The sequence below is a fragment of the Rattus norvegicus genome, chromosome 18 (assembly GCF_021556685.1).
Source record: "Rattus norvegicus strain SHRSP/BbbUtx chromosome 18, alternate assembly SHRSP_T2T, whole genome shotgun sequence".
Taxonomy (NCBI): Eukaryota; Metazoa; Chordata; class Mammalia; order Rodentia; family Muridae; genus Rattus; species Rattus norvegicus.
The window spans coordinates 16,240,349-16,255,386 of NC_141551.1; the positions used below are offsets into that span (position 1 = coordinate 16,240,349).

The 15,038-nt window shown below is 45.7% G+C and overlaps 1 protein-coding gene across 6 annotated transcripts in view; it reads left to right on the forward strand.

Moving 5' to 3' along the window:
* Positions 1-15,038, forward strand: part of Fhod3 (formin homology 2 domain containing 3) — a 440,137-nt gene that overhangs the window by 35,666 nt on the left and 389,433 nt on the right. For all 6 annotated transcript variants that reach the window (NM_001415720.1, XM_087591989.1, NM_001415719.1 and 3 more), the window contains 1 exon segment: positions 14,311-14,417. In NM_001415720.1, the coding sequence (NP_001402649.1) occupies positions 14,311-14,417 (107 nt within the window).

Genomic DNA, 15,038 nt, shown 5'->3' on the forward strand with positions numbered 1-15,038 from the left:
GATGCAGGCTGCCAAGGCATCTGCAGGTTGGGAACTGAGCATACACTCTGATTAGCCAGCCCCTGTGTTTAAGAACCCAGATTCCTGTTCCCCTTCTAGGTTCTCCCCTGATTTATCAGATACTAATTGCTCTGTGCGCGAATCTCTTTTACTTCTAATTTCCTCCAAGAGATGGGTATCTAAATACTTCCTTTATTTTTGGAAAATAGATAAGGCACTATAAAAACAATGTATAATTTTCTCTGTTGGTATTTTATAGAAACGGGTCGTAAAATACTCATTGTTAGTAATTGTTAAAAGAAAAGATTTGAGTCTTCATAGCGGTGTACCCCTGTCCTCCTAGCCCTCAACAGGCTTAAGCTGGAGGAAGGTAAGTTTGAGATGAGCCTGGACTACATATTAATTCCTAGGCCAGCATGGGCTATAGAGTAAGGCCCTGTCTCTCAGATACAAATAAAAAAATAGTAATTGAAAAGCCAGCGTAGCATTTTCCAGAGGAGGATTCGAGACTCTGTTCTTGGTTTCTGGGCCAACTGTCTCCAACTACACCATCACGGAGACTCTCTTCCTTTGACAAGGCTCTGCTGTCTTGGTCACACTGATGTCTACAGAGAGATTGTATGTTGATGGTAGAATCACGGGTGGGTTGAAGAACCTGCTTTGCAGTCACCCAGGGTTGAGGGAACCCAAGGCTCCTAGGGTTAGAAAGAGCCCAGGCCTTGTTTTGGAGGTAATGTAGTCTACATGGCAGAAACGTTTGCTAGATTTGCAGAAACTTGGGCTGGAGCAGCCCTTCAGCAGTGTATGCAGCCTCCAGTCTGAGAAGAGCTTCTTTGCAGAAATGCCAAACTGGATGGCACCGTAGTCATCACAGCCCAGCTCAAACTTACTTTGTTCTTTGTTTCTTTAGCCTCCAAGGCTTTATCCAGATAGCCTTTAAACCATGAGCCTTCTTCCCAGCCACTTCAAACGTCACTTCCTTCTATGGTGGGGTTGTCTGTCCTATGTTGTCCTTCCCTACGCCATGGCGGACATGAATGTTTATGTCGCCCACCTCTGTTGTGCAGCTCACCCTTGACATCACTCAGGGCTTATTGGACACACAAAATCCCAGCAGGGCTTGGTGGCTCAAGCCCAGAGCTAGAGGCTGGTCTTGCTTCATCCTGCCTCGCTGCTGAGGTACCTGGAGTGTGGCTGACATCCTGCTCAGGGGAGGCAGAACGCAGTCTGTAATGGGGGGGGTCCTCAGTCCTTGTTTTTCCAGAGTGGGAAACACTGGGGTCTGGGACAGTTGCTGTGGTTTCCATTCTCCTGTGTACCCAGGTACTGCTGGAGTACCATTTAGGAACTGAGGTCCCCGGTCTGCACATCCCCTCAGGGAGTTCACAGGCCAGGCAGGAAGGGGGAGGCAGAACCCTGGATGGGGGCGGAACTCAGTTTGGTTCCAAGTGAGTGCCAAGAATATGGAGGGTCTGGAGAGAGAAGGCAGGAGATTTACAAACAGTTCTTTATGACGAAGACCTCCCCCTCAGCAATCCTTGATGAAGAGATGGTCCTTGCTCATTCAAACTGCTTTATTTGATGGTGGATGTGAATGCATATACTTTACTAAGGTGAACCAGGGATTAAATACCTATTGTGGGAAGGAATGCTCAGGAAGGAAGCTCATTGGCTAATCACTCAGGGCCGATCTAGAGACCTCATTAGCATGGAGAACTCCTGGTTTTTATGCTACATGACTGATTGCCATGGTCCTCTCCCTGGGCTGTCATGGTTACCTGTTTCAGAGCAGGTAGACTTAGATAGGGAGCTGGTCCCACTCCTACGTTCTCAGTTCTGAGTTTCACAAGGTTTGGGCACACTCAGCTTTTACCAGATTGCAAAACTCTATCCCAAAAGCAAAATAACAAATCAAAATCAACAACAAAACAAACACCTAAACAAACAAACAAACAAAATCCCCCAATGTGTAGGTTCTGTCCTGCTAATGGATCACAGTGAGCATTGCACTGGGGTTGAATGTAATTCCTGCCACCTGCAAAAATCACACTTCTCTGAATTTATTAAGGTTTATTGTTTAAAACATTTATTTACGTTACTTATGTACACATGTGTGTATGCATACCCCTCCCCCCCACTTTTGGAAGTCACGACAACTTTGTAAAGTTAGTGTCAACTTCACACGGGTTCTGTGGATTGGACCCAGGTTGCCAGGATTGAATGACGCTGCCTTTTCTCATGGCGCCATCATTCTGGTTCTTGACCACATATTTTAGTAATATTTATTCACTAGACTGTGTGTGGTAGAAAGCCCTAGGTAGAAAAGCGCCCAAGTTGAGCAGAGACAGCGTCTGGGCCATAAGCAATCAGTATCCAGGCCATCGGTGCTGACCACTGTGCTCAGCGGCATGGACAAGGTGTTCTGAAGTCTTCCATGACCACCTTTAGTCCAGCACCCAGTCTCCACACGTCTGGCTTTCCAAGGTGTCCCTGAGGCCTGTTCTCATGGATCCTGGTGCTGCAGCCTCAGACCTGGCTCCCGATCCTCACGGTAGTTGCCTGGTGGAAACAGCTCAGAGCTTGGGGGTCGTCACCTTGAGGTTTGCGGCCTGTCAACCATGTCTGAGGTAGAGGGATTTCCTCGTTGATAAGAGCCCAGAGACCCATTGGAGGAGACATGTCCAGCCCCACCCAGTTTTAGGGGTACAGGAATGTGGATGCTTCTGTGTTTCTGGCAAGCTGGTTACTGGATCATGGTGGCTCTAGGTGGTTGGAATGGCAGATCCAATGGCTGCACAGCTCTCACCCAGTGCAGCATTGCCTTGTCTGAGCATGTAAGAAATGACGTGAGAGCCAATCTGTGAAGGATCAGGCTTCTCACTGGGAGAGCAGCCTGAGTGTTGTGGCAACCTTAGGGGACATAGAGAATATCCAACTGACCACATACATCTCGAGCTGGGGTGCCTGCTTGGTCAGAGCATTTTTCTTCAACATCTGGGAATGATTATTCTCCGCCTGAAACCTGGTGGCTGGGCAGCTGCTAGAAACTCACTTGGGTGAAGGAGGGAAACCAGCAGGCAGCTGGCTCGTGCATGGCCCTCCCTGGAGATGGCTGGTCTGAAGTGCTTTCTAGAACCAACTTCTTTCACCTTCGTTCTGAATCAGAAAGTCCCGTCTTGTCACAAAGATCCGCTGACTATAACCAATGCCATTTGAACTGCCTCTGGGAAGGACCTGAGGAGAATTCTGATTTAGGCTTTGAAAAATGTATGTAGATGGGGTTTGTGATAGTTAATGTTGTCAACTTGTCGAGATCTAGGATCAGCTAGGAAACAGACCTCTGCGTCTGTGAGGGAGCATCTTGATTGGATTAATTGAGGTGAATGTGGGAGTCACCCCTCCATGGGTTGGGGATTCCCACTGATTAAGAAGGGGACATCGAACTGAGCACCAGCATTCATTCCCCTCTACGTCCCCAGTGCGGGTACAACGTGACAAGCTGCTTCGAGTTCCTGCCAGTGCCTTCCCCACTATAATAATACGCCTTTTTTAACTTATCAGCCAAAATGAACCCTTCCTTTCTCAAGTTGTTTTTGTAGGTATTTTGTTGCAGCAACAAGACACATAATTAATATAAAGCCTCACTATGTAGCCCAAGCTGGCCTCAGACTCCCAATCCTCCTGCCTCAGGTTCTGGAATGCTGAGGGTGCTGGTATGAGCCTCCACCCTTGCAAAGACAAAAGGGTTTCTATACTGAAAACTCTCTCTTCTCCCTTTTACTATTGTCCCCCAAAGATAAGACTGCTGGGATCCAACCACGAGGAGCTGCTTGTGCATGATAAGGGCTGGCCTTATCATATCTTGCTCTAGGACAGCTAGGACTACAGAGAGAGACCCTGTTCCATTCCAAAACCCAAACCCAAACTGAAACCCAAACAAACAAAACCAACCAACCAACGAACCAACCAGCTAGCCAGCAAGGCAGCCTATATTTTAACTGTCAAGTCTTTCTGAGTGCAATACGATGACTGAGGATAATCTTCAGATTCAAACTTCACAGTAAAACATATTGTACTTAGAACTTTGATTTTGGGCAGGTGAGATGGCTCAGTGGATAAAGGAGCCTGTCTACCTGGGTTTGATTTTTGGAACCTACACGAAGGTAGAAAGAGAGAAAAGACTTCACATAGCTATCCTCTAACCTCCACAGGCTTCCATCACATCATTTGTGTGTGTGTGTGTGTGTGTGTGTGTGTGTGTGTGTGTGTGTGTGTGTGTGTGTGTTTATGCAGTAATATAAACAAAAAACCCAAGTTACAAAATCTCATTAATTCTTAAAACTTAGTACTCATCAATCTTAAGTTCAATTATTTTATTATCTGTCCGTGGTCAGACTCCTCAGACACTCATTGTTCTAACTCAAGACTTTATTCTAGAGTTACAGACCAAGAGCTTTCCCCTCAGCTACAGAGTTGCACACAGTAGTTAGTGAGTGTGACCCCTAAATACCTCAGACATGGCTGTGGCCACAACCACTCTCACAGCTGCCGTACAACACAAATCAACCCCCAAGAAGAGCCCATATTTTCTCCCCAGCCACGTCTGAGACACAAATTACAGAGGACAATGTGTTTGGGCTTCTCTTTTTCTTTTTTGAGGTAGCATTAACTTGGGGGCATTATGGCATTGTGAGGAGAGGGGGTTTACTTTAGCAGTGCCTTTTTGGATGGGCTGTATGTCTCCTGAAGCTGTAGGAGACTTTCTCAGAGATGGACATTTTGCTTTTGAGCAGGTAGTGTTTGCTTTCTCCCATCTCCTCTATTCCCTTCCTTTCTTTTTCTCTTCTCTTCCCTCCCCTTTTCATTCTCTTCCCTTCCCTCCCTCTCCTCCCTCTTACCCCTCCCCTTTCTCCCTCCCCTCCCCCTCCCCCTTTGTTGTCTCCCAGTTAAACATGTACAATTTGCCATTTATAAGGTACATGATGCCTATAGGTGTTTAACTGTATTACAGGGGAACGCGATGGAAACCCTTCCCAGTCCTTTACTTCATGATCTAGACTGGGGAAGGCATCAGTGGGAAGCAGGGTCCTATAAACAGAGCGGTTAGCACAGTTACCACAAAGCTGCTTGCTGTGGAGGTGTTAATGAGAGAGGGCAGGTGCTTGCTGACCTAAGCACTTAGGATCTCACGATAGCAAGCACACCTTACAGGAACCAGGACAGAGCTGTGCAGAGGTGTTTGGGGGGATTTTCACTCATCACTGAGCCAGGGCTGTCTGGTCATGTGGTTAATCAGTTACTAAGCGAATAGAGTTAAGGACATGGTTGACTTCATGCTGCTGATGTGGAACTTGCTTGGTGCTCGAGAAGGACTGAGTGTATACAGCATATAGTGTTACAAACAGCTGAAAAGAAACAGAGAGACTGCATCCAGTCATAATGTCTGTATAGAGAGCTGAGCCATGGTCCTGACTTATAGCATACAGGAGCCAGGCGGGCAGGTGGCCTGGAGATGTGGATAGTGTGTGTACCAAAGGAAGTGTGGAAGCTTAGCACAGGGAGAGGAAGCTGCAGGGGTTCAACATTGCTCTGTTCTTCCTGAGAACGGGAACCTGGTGTTTAACTTATGTTGTCTTTATTCTTAACTATTGGCAACTAAAGGAAACTATTGTAAACAGTCAGGCTGGCCACACCAGGCAGGGCAGGGAGCTGTTCAAGGGTATTGTGACATCTGCCAGCTTCTGTTGTTTTACAGCTGTGACAATGAACAGAGACCGTTTTTTCTTTTCTTCTGGGGATGCTCTGATTGGCTCCTGTGTTCAGGCTTCCTGGCTAGCAGGCAGCTCACCCTCTAGAATTATTGAAAGCATTTCCTCGAAGTTCACAGTGGCAGCCAGCTGTACTTTCTGTGAGGTGAGGCTTCTGTTCCTTGGCCCAGTCATGGCTACCAGGTGGAGCTGGAGTGTTGGGCTCTTTTGTGCTGTTTCCAGAGATCTCAGTGCATCTTTGCTGGGGTGTTAGCCTGGTACCCACAGTTGGCCCTAGGGATACACTTGCTCATTAGGAAGAACCTACTAGGCTACACGGTCGTATAGAAAGAAGAGCCAAGGACTGGGAGAAGAGGAACAAGTCCTGAAGCAATTAGGGGTTCAGAGTTTGCTCTTGGCTTACGTCCCCCAAGGAGTTTAACAGTATTATCTCTCTTCTGTCTCAGAGTGAATGACCCTTAAGGTTCCTAGTCACAGTGTATCTAGTCACTGGGTAATGGTAGGAGTTATACAGATCCCTGGGATCCAGATGCCTAGACCCACAGAATCTGAATGTTCGGGTGTGACCCAATGTTCCAGGAGGCTATTGTACGCATTGGAGTTTGAGAACCACTGAAAGTAGATGGTGGAGACCCTGGTTGAAGGGTCTTGGAGTTCGCATGCCATACACAAACATATCACACTACACCACACATAAAACACACACACCACACCACACTACACCACACACCACACAATACTACACCACACACCACATACCACATACACACACATCACACTACACCACATACCACACACACACACCACACACACACACATACACACACACACCACACCACATCACACAATACTACACCACACACCACATACCACACACACACACCACACACCACACTACACCACACACCACACACCACACAATACTACGCCACACACCACACACCACACAATACTACACCACACACCACATACCACATACACACACCACACACACACACACACATACACACACACACCACACCACACCACACCACACAATACTACACCACACACCACACACCACACACACACATCACACTATACCACATACCACACATACACACCACACACACATACATCACACTATACCACACACACACACATCACACTACACCACACACACACACACACACACACACACACACACACACTCACAAAGTGAGTGAAAAAGAAATGGAGAAAAAGAATATAATTAAAATTAAAATTTAGGTTGGGTTCGGTCCCCAGCTCCGAAAAAAAATAAAAAAAAATTAAAAAAAAAATTTAGGGGGTTGGGGATTTGGCTCAGTGGTAGAGCGCTTGCCTAGCGAGCGCAAGGCCCTGGGTTCGGTCCCCAGCTCCAAAAAAAAAAGAACCAAAAAAAAAAAAAAAAAGAAAATTAAAATTTAGTTCTGCGAAAAGAGGACTAGAATTTGGGTATGATTTTTCTTAAATAACCCAAATGACTCCATTTATTTAGACATAATAGAAAAAGCAGGCCAGAAAGAGAAATACTAACTTTATCCCTGTCCCACATACTTTTTACCTGGCGTTTCCCATGTCGGTGAGTAGCGCTTCTATTTATTAATTTGCTCAGTCAAAAAATTCGACATTTTGCTTGTGCATTAGACACTTCTGTATTAGTCACCCAGGCTTCCTCACCTTCCCACTTTTACCCTCATAGCCTTCCCTTCCTTGCCCATCTTTCCTGAAACAGCGATAGAATTATTTTTCAACTTAGATAAATGATGTGGAACACAGGACATGGCACCCATGGAGGCCAATGCATTCTAGCTTTTTCTATTAAAAAAACCTGATATACCTTTGGCTACTTAATGATAACGAGTGCTTTCTTTGCCTGTGTACCATTTCCTGAAGCTCTCGCCTGTGTCTGCTTGTGGGTTCTGGCTGAGGTTTGCATTGCTGGTGGGTAGGCTGTGTGCCCTTCTTAGCTTAAATGGAAATCTAGAACTTAATTTGGAAACCCTCCAAATCAGCTCAGAAGAAGGCCACTCATGCTTGGGTTGCTGACCACCAACAGCTCACCTAGGTGTCAGAGGAGGCAAAATCGAGCCACTTTAGAAACAAGTACACTCATAATATTTCATAATTCCAGGGGCCGGACCTTCAAAGGTATCCTTACCTTTTCCCCTAAGTCATTTATTAGACTGGCAGAGTTGGAGTTACACTAGAGACACTCCGTGGGCCTTTGGGTTGCCCTTTGGTAGGGGTTGACCAGCAGCACTGGTTTCTTTTGATATTGAGTAATCCAGTTTCTTGGTTTCTTAAGAAAACTGACCAGTTGTTCCCTATGTTTATAGTTTTAGTTTTATCCTTATAGATATGATTTTTGTTATGAAATGCATGGCACTGCCATCAGTCAGGGAACAAGGGGCACAGCAGTGGGATCTATGTGAATTCTCAAATCTGTGGCTATTCAAATGGTTTAGGTAAAAACACATAGTATGCTTATAACCTATGCCCATCTGTGTGTGTAATGTATGCCATCTCTACCAACAATATGATGTCAATAAGTACTACACTGCATTATTTAGGCAACAAGAGTGAAAGACTGTCCAATGTAGAGTACTACTTCCATATTTAACTCATATATGGCAAGCCCATATATCTATATAGATATATATTTATACACCCACCCACACCCACCCACACCCATGTATGTGTCTCTCTATACACACACCCATATATATGTATATATGTATATGTATATGTGTATATATACATACATATATGTATACACACACTCATATATACACACATATATACATATATATGTGTATATAAATATATATATGTCATCAGGTATAGGAGGCCAACCATACATAGGAAATTCACATTAGGAAGATGTGTAGTTTGCAGGGTAATGAAATGAACACCATGGCTTTGCTATGCCCCTTAGGAAATGGTGAGTAGCAGGCAAGACCATAGCTGGACCCCCTCCCCCTCCGCTCGCTTCATTTCACTGCAATGGTTCTTGTTGGGGAGCATAACCCCTAGAAACCCGAAGGACAGAGCCAGTGTTTTGAGTTGGTTTTATTAGGAAGTGTGAAAGGAACATGTGGGTGGCATGGCTTGTTGGGAAGCTGTCTTCTCTAACTTTTTTGTTCATCATCTATGCCTAGCTTCTTGTCTCTGCTGCTCTAGGTGACCAGCAGAAATGCACTGACTGCTTTTGTGCCCCTCTTAGAGCCGTGGTTGGCTTGAGGTGCACACTAACAAGGCTTATGGTGAACTCAGCTCTGGAGAGGGCCAGGGCTCACCCAGTGCCTGGTTTCTGAGCTGGGAGAAGCCTAGGATCTGAGAGCTGAGGCCTGGGCTTGCAATGGCTAGAATGTATCATACTTTACACAGGTTACTTTCTTACCACTGTGATAGTAATAAAATACTTAGCTAAAGTAACTTGAGGGAAGAAAGATTTATTTTATGGGTATAGTCTATCATGGTGGAGGTAGCAAGGCAGTGGGGACAGCTGCTAGCTGTAGCAGTGGGAGCTTCCACACATCTAGGCAGATCAGGAGGCAGAGAGGTTGGAGACAGGATCCTATATATAGTGACTCACTTCCTCTAGCTATACCCCACCCCTTTTTCTCCAGTCCCTTTCCTTCCTCCAAGCCCTCTGGTATATTCCTCCCTGTTCTCCTTCAAACGTATGACCTCTTTTTTTCATTAATTGTGTATATAATGTTACTTGTATATGTGTTTTTGGAGCCGAGTATCTGGCATTGGATAACAACTGGTGTGCTCTTCCCTGAGGAAGATTATTTTCTCTGTGCTTAGCATCCTTTCTGCTTTTAGTTCTTTGTGTAGGGCTGAGGCCTCATGGTTTTCCCCTCATCCACTTTATTATGTCCACTGTTGTTTTCCCAGTTTAGCTCATGTTTCGGCAGTCACGTTGGTAGGAATTTATGGCAGTCACGTTGGTGGGAATTTATGGGTATAGGTTCTGATGTTACTAGGAGACACAATCTCACAGAAAATTCCATAATGCTCTGGCTCTTATAATCTTCCCACCCACTCTTCTGCAATGTTCCCTTAGGTGCCAGATGGTTTTGTAGATGCAGCCATTGACACTGGGCTCCACAAGCCCCATTCTGACTGGTTGTGGTTTTCTGTAATGGTCTCTCTATGTTGCAAAGAAACGTTTCCTTGATGTGAGGTGAGAACTACACTTACCTGTGGGTGTAAGGACAAATATTTGGATTTGTACTTAGGGATTATGCTGTTATTGAAATGGTGGTGGTAGGTTCTCCTCCAGGACCCATGACTAATCTTCACCAGACCTAGTAGTTGGCTAGGTTCCCTGTACTAGGCATGATGCCCTGTTATAGAGTTGCTGGTTACCACCAAGGTATGTATACCACTATTGCCACTTCTGAGTTATTATGCCATACCGATCATTATTGTGGTTCATGAGCTTCATAACTGGGTAGGACTATTAGTTATTCCCCTCCTTTGCTAACTTCTGGTACCATAAAAGCTAGTGCTTGGGGAGATGCTAAGGTCAGTTCTAGTTCAGGGATCTCTGGGCCTTGTGTCTGAGTTGTAAGGTATCTTTAGCTAAAGAGACTTAACTTCCACCTCTGGGGGCGGGTGGAAACCAAGGGCAACAGTAGTAGCCTGTGTGTCTTAAGATCATGGAAAGCCCTGATCGGTAACTTAAACAAGGGCTTTTCAGACCTGGTTCTGTAGAACTCACCCCTTAAGGGATCCACAGCCTCTGAAAATAGGGCCACCAGTTGGGGACCAAGTGTTCAAGCACGAGAGCCTACTGAAGTTTCACATTCAAACCACAGTACCGTCATCTTTTAATTTGAAGTTTGTAAGAGGACAAAGGTGGAGCAGTAGAACTCTGGGGATGGGGGCTTTGCACGCCTGGTTTTTCTGACTTCCCTGGGAGGGCTTTGGAATCACCGTTCCCTAATTCCTTGGTGTCTCAGACTCCTTGTCTCTTTGTCCTTTGTCCCCAGCAGGGATTTTGGCTTAGGGAGGGTCAAGGTTCGATATGTGCTTTGCGTTCCATCTCAGGGCTGGATAAGTGGTGGCCATCCCTGCCTGCACTTGTCGTTGGTGGGGCCAACTTGTGGGGACAGCCTCTTACCCTTTACCCATGCAGCCTCTGAGAACTCTGGAGGTCAGATTTGCCTCACCTCTCAGCTGCCGGTGGTCTGTGGTGACCGATCATGGAGAGAGGACACTGATTCAAATTAACAACCATGGGATTACTGAGAAGGTTGAGGCTCTATTGGGAAGTGCCGGCTTGGGTTTGTTTCCTTGACTTCTCTTGGGACTGTCTCATGTGTCAGTCGTCAGCTGTTGGATCATCCACAGCTTGGCAGTCTAGGTTGGACTTGCTCAGTGGCAGAATTCCAGAAACTGCAAGGGAGAACAGCTCCTGGGAGCCAGTTCCTGTAGTTGTTGCTAAGCTGTGTCAGGTATCACCCATGAGGAGCAGACACAGGCCAGCGTGGGTTCTAGGCTGTTGTAGGTATCACATGGGGAAGCTGTGGATGTGAGCACGGGAGGGTCCCATCAAATGACACGAGTGAGTGATGCTCATTTGAGACTTTCCTCAGACTTTGAAGTCTATTGTTACATCTTGTATTTTCTCACTTCTACCCAACTACCAAAATAGTTTAAAGGGTAGCCTCATGTGCATTTATAGAAGGGTTCTGTTCAAATCTATTTCAGGGTTGCACAGAAACTTTATTGCCTAGACTCGGCTTTCTCTAGACTTGCTGCCAGAACCCAGATAATCATTAAACCACCCCAGCAAACACACTACTTCACTGGCTTAGGGAAAGGAAAGAATATATAAATCGAGACGTGACATCAGCCTTACTTCAGATGTTTGAGGTTTTTCCGGAATGGTGAGCCTGCCCTTTTTGAGCACACTCTTTTTTTGTCGGAGCAGTCAAAAGGACCCCAGAATCACTTTGTGCGGCGTCTGTATAAGGAGCAGGGTTTTCGCTGTCTTCGGGCTGCTTGTTTAAATGGCATGTTTTGACTGGGGCGGGAGCGGGGAGTGGCACAATCGGAGATGTAGAAGGACCTTTATTGTGGGTCTGGGGTTGACTCCCTCTGGAGTAGCTTGATCCCTGCCAGAACCCTGGCCACAGGTTGACAGGCTGCAACCTGATCTGAAGTCTCTCAGCCACGCCACTGTCACTGCCCCTAAATTTCCTAATCGCCACCCTTCTATAATAGCCCTGTAATGCTATCTTCCCACATGGCTCTCTGCTTTGTCTTATGTCCCGAAGTGCCCGACAGTGTCCTGGCCACCAAACTTTCAGCCAAGAAAGGAGTGCAGGGGACATGCTGCCAGGGGGAGCAGGGTTGACATGAAAATTGTCCGAGTCAGGAAATTCCAGGACCCTTAAGTCATCTGGGAGGACATTTGACATGAGAGGCCAAGGCAGGGGATCAGGTTGCTTACCCCTAAGCAGGAATGGAGGCCAGGGACTCAGACTGGCAGGGAGGTATCTGAGTCCCTTGGTAGGAAAGCTTGAGTTTCTGCCTGAATTTTTATAACAACCAGTTTGAAATTTGCCTCTCCTCATTGCCTCTACACATCGGCTTTGGACATTTGTTTTGTGGAAGTTACTTAGTAATTATTGCTGAGGTGGAAATGGTTAATCTTTGTTGTCAGCTTGATGATTTAGAATCACCATGGAGACATAGCTCTGAGTTTGTTTACTAGGATGTTTCCAGGGAGGTTTAACTGAAGAAGGGAAAAACATTTTGAATGTGGGTGGCGCCATCCCCTAGGCTTGGGTTTTAGACCAAATAAAAAGGAGGTGGTGAGCTGAGCTCCAGCATTCAAACCTCTCTGCTTGTTGACTGTGAACACAGTGACTGGCTGTTTCTTGCTCCTAATTCAACAACTTCCTAGGCATAATGGACTGTATCCCGTCTTAAACCACAAGACACAAACCGTTTCTTCCTCAGGTTAAGTGTTTTCATAACATTAGTGAACAAAGTAACAATACAGGCTTCTACCAGTTTGTAAAAGTGAGACTGAAAGCTGACCCTCAAACTGTGAACTCTCTAGGTGAGTTCACTATGTTACTGTCATCGCAGCCCCAACACATTTTATCCACTCGCCTTGGCTCACATGGTGGTAGTTTAAATATTAATCTTGAGTTTTGGGTGTAATGGTGAGGTTGAGTATGCATCATGGCAAGGCTCTGGCAGTGTGTTGATTCCATTGGGATCTTAGCTTCTATGCACCAGCCCTCAGGCAGTCTATCCCAGGACAGTCAATACCTAATTTGGTCCTCATCCCCTGGTTGTTCTGGGCACACCCCCCACATATTCCTTTTAAGGGACTAAGAGGCCCATGTCCACCTTTTCTTTTCAGTTGAGAGACTTTCTAGCACCATTGAACAGGGGCTTTCTCACCCTTTAATTAGGGGATCAAGGTGGTGACATTTGGCTAGGGAGCAATGATACCCTTCTTCTGGGTGGAGACTTGGGCAATGTTATGGAGGGTTTTTGGCTTCTCTTCTGAAGACAGTCACTGGAGCATAAATGGAGGAAGAGCCTCCCTCGACTGACAGTTGCTCTTATTTGTGTCTTACTCTAATCTGCAGTCTACTTGTCTGTCCTGCTCATGCAGTAAAACTGTATCTCTGAGGGAAGGAAGCCCTTCTGTGTTCTTTGGTGCCCTGCCTGGGTCAGATATATAATTTTGTTAAGATGGTGATCGGGAAATGGTAGTAGTTAGTGATGTCTGGAATGTGGGGGTGGGGGTGGGATCAGGCAGTTAGTCTGAGGCTTGAGGATCTTGTTGGCCAGGAAGATGGTGGGGTTTCCTGTTGTTATTTGGGGCTTGTCACATGCTGAGGCAGATCCCTGGCAGGCTTTGGGGACCATGAAGGAAGAATCGGTGTTCAGTTGAGGCTGCTGGGAAATAAGCTAGAAATTTAAAACAGAGCCAACTGCTGTGAGGCCAGGACTGCAGCAGTGATCACCACGGTACTTCTCTTTTCTCTCGCCTCTGCCTCTATTGTGCTGGGATTTCAGTCATGAGCTACCACAGTCGTCTGCACTTTGGAACTAGAGTCTTGATTCACCAGCTAGAACAGTAAGAACCATCTTGACACTTCGAGAAGTAAATATGACACATATATATATATATACATATATATACATATACATATATATATACACATATATACTTGATTTTCTCATATTAGCCACAGTCTTTGGCAAAATAGTTTACCTGTATTTTTAAGTATAAGTAATCACTCTAAATATAACAAAATAATGCTGACTGTAACTTCGGAATCTTTACAACTTGGGCCAATGCCAGCTCTCTGACAGACGCCTCTGTCCACTTGTACCAAGTTGGATCCAGGATGCTTACACTGCTATGGCCCCTCCTCCGGCTAGGTAGAGTAAAACTTGATTTTTAAAAACACTGGAGGGCAACCTAAGGTGACCTGAGGGTACCTGATCCCCATGGGAAGAGATGGCTAGAACTAACTCCTCCTTTCTCTCCCAGCTCGATGACTGTACCCTGCAGCTGTCCCACAATGGTGCCTACCTCGATCTGGAGGCCACGCTGGCGGAACAGCGGGATGAGCTGGAAGGCTTCCAGGATGACACAGGGTAAGCACAGCCATTGTTTCTGCTCACGGGTCTGACTTAGGTCCAATGCAGGTGTGCTGGAGTCTGAGGATGCTGTGGAGAAACCATCTCGTCCTTGGCACTCACTCAGAATCATGCGAGGACTTGTTGGTGACTGTAGATCTTTTTCTATCTTGAGAGACTTTGTTCCTTGGGAGGTAGCCTGGTTTAAGAGAAGTTTTTGAGATGGGTTAATTAAGCACATAGCATTCTAAGAGATTTTTAACCTGGGCAAAACAAATCAACATTCTCTAGATTTTTTGTAGATTGACAGCTATTTTAACCATTGTTTCCAATAATTTAGTTGATATTTTATTTTCTTGGCAGATCATGGTATATACTTTCTTAGCTCCTTAGAGTGGGTAAAATAATTATTAATTATTTCAACTAATATGTTATTTCTTAGCCTACATCTGGATTACATAATACTTAGAATTGTTATACTGAGGGATAGGGCAATACTCATGATAAATCAGAGATGTATACAGAAAGTGAAACTTTTGTTGGAATATACACACTGATAACCAGCCTTTGTTATCAGCTGGGATGCTAACAGAGCCATCTGATGGGGCTGCCTCTCTTCCTGTCCCTTATCTACCTTGA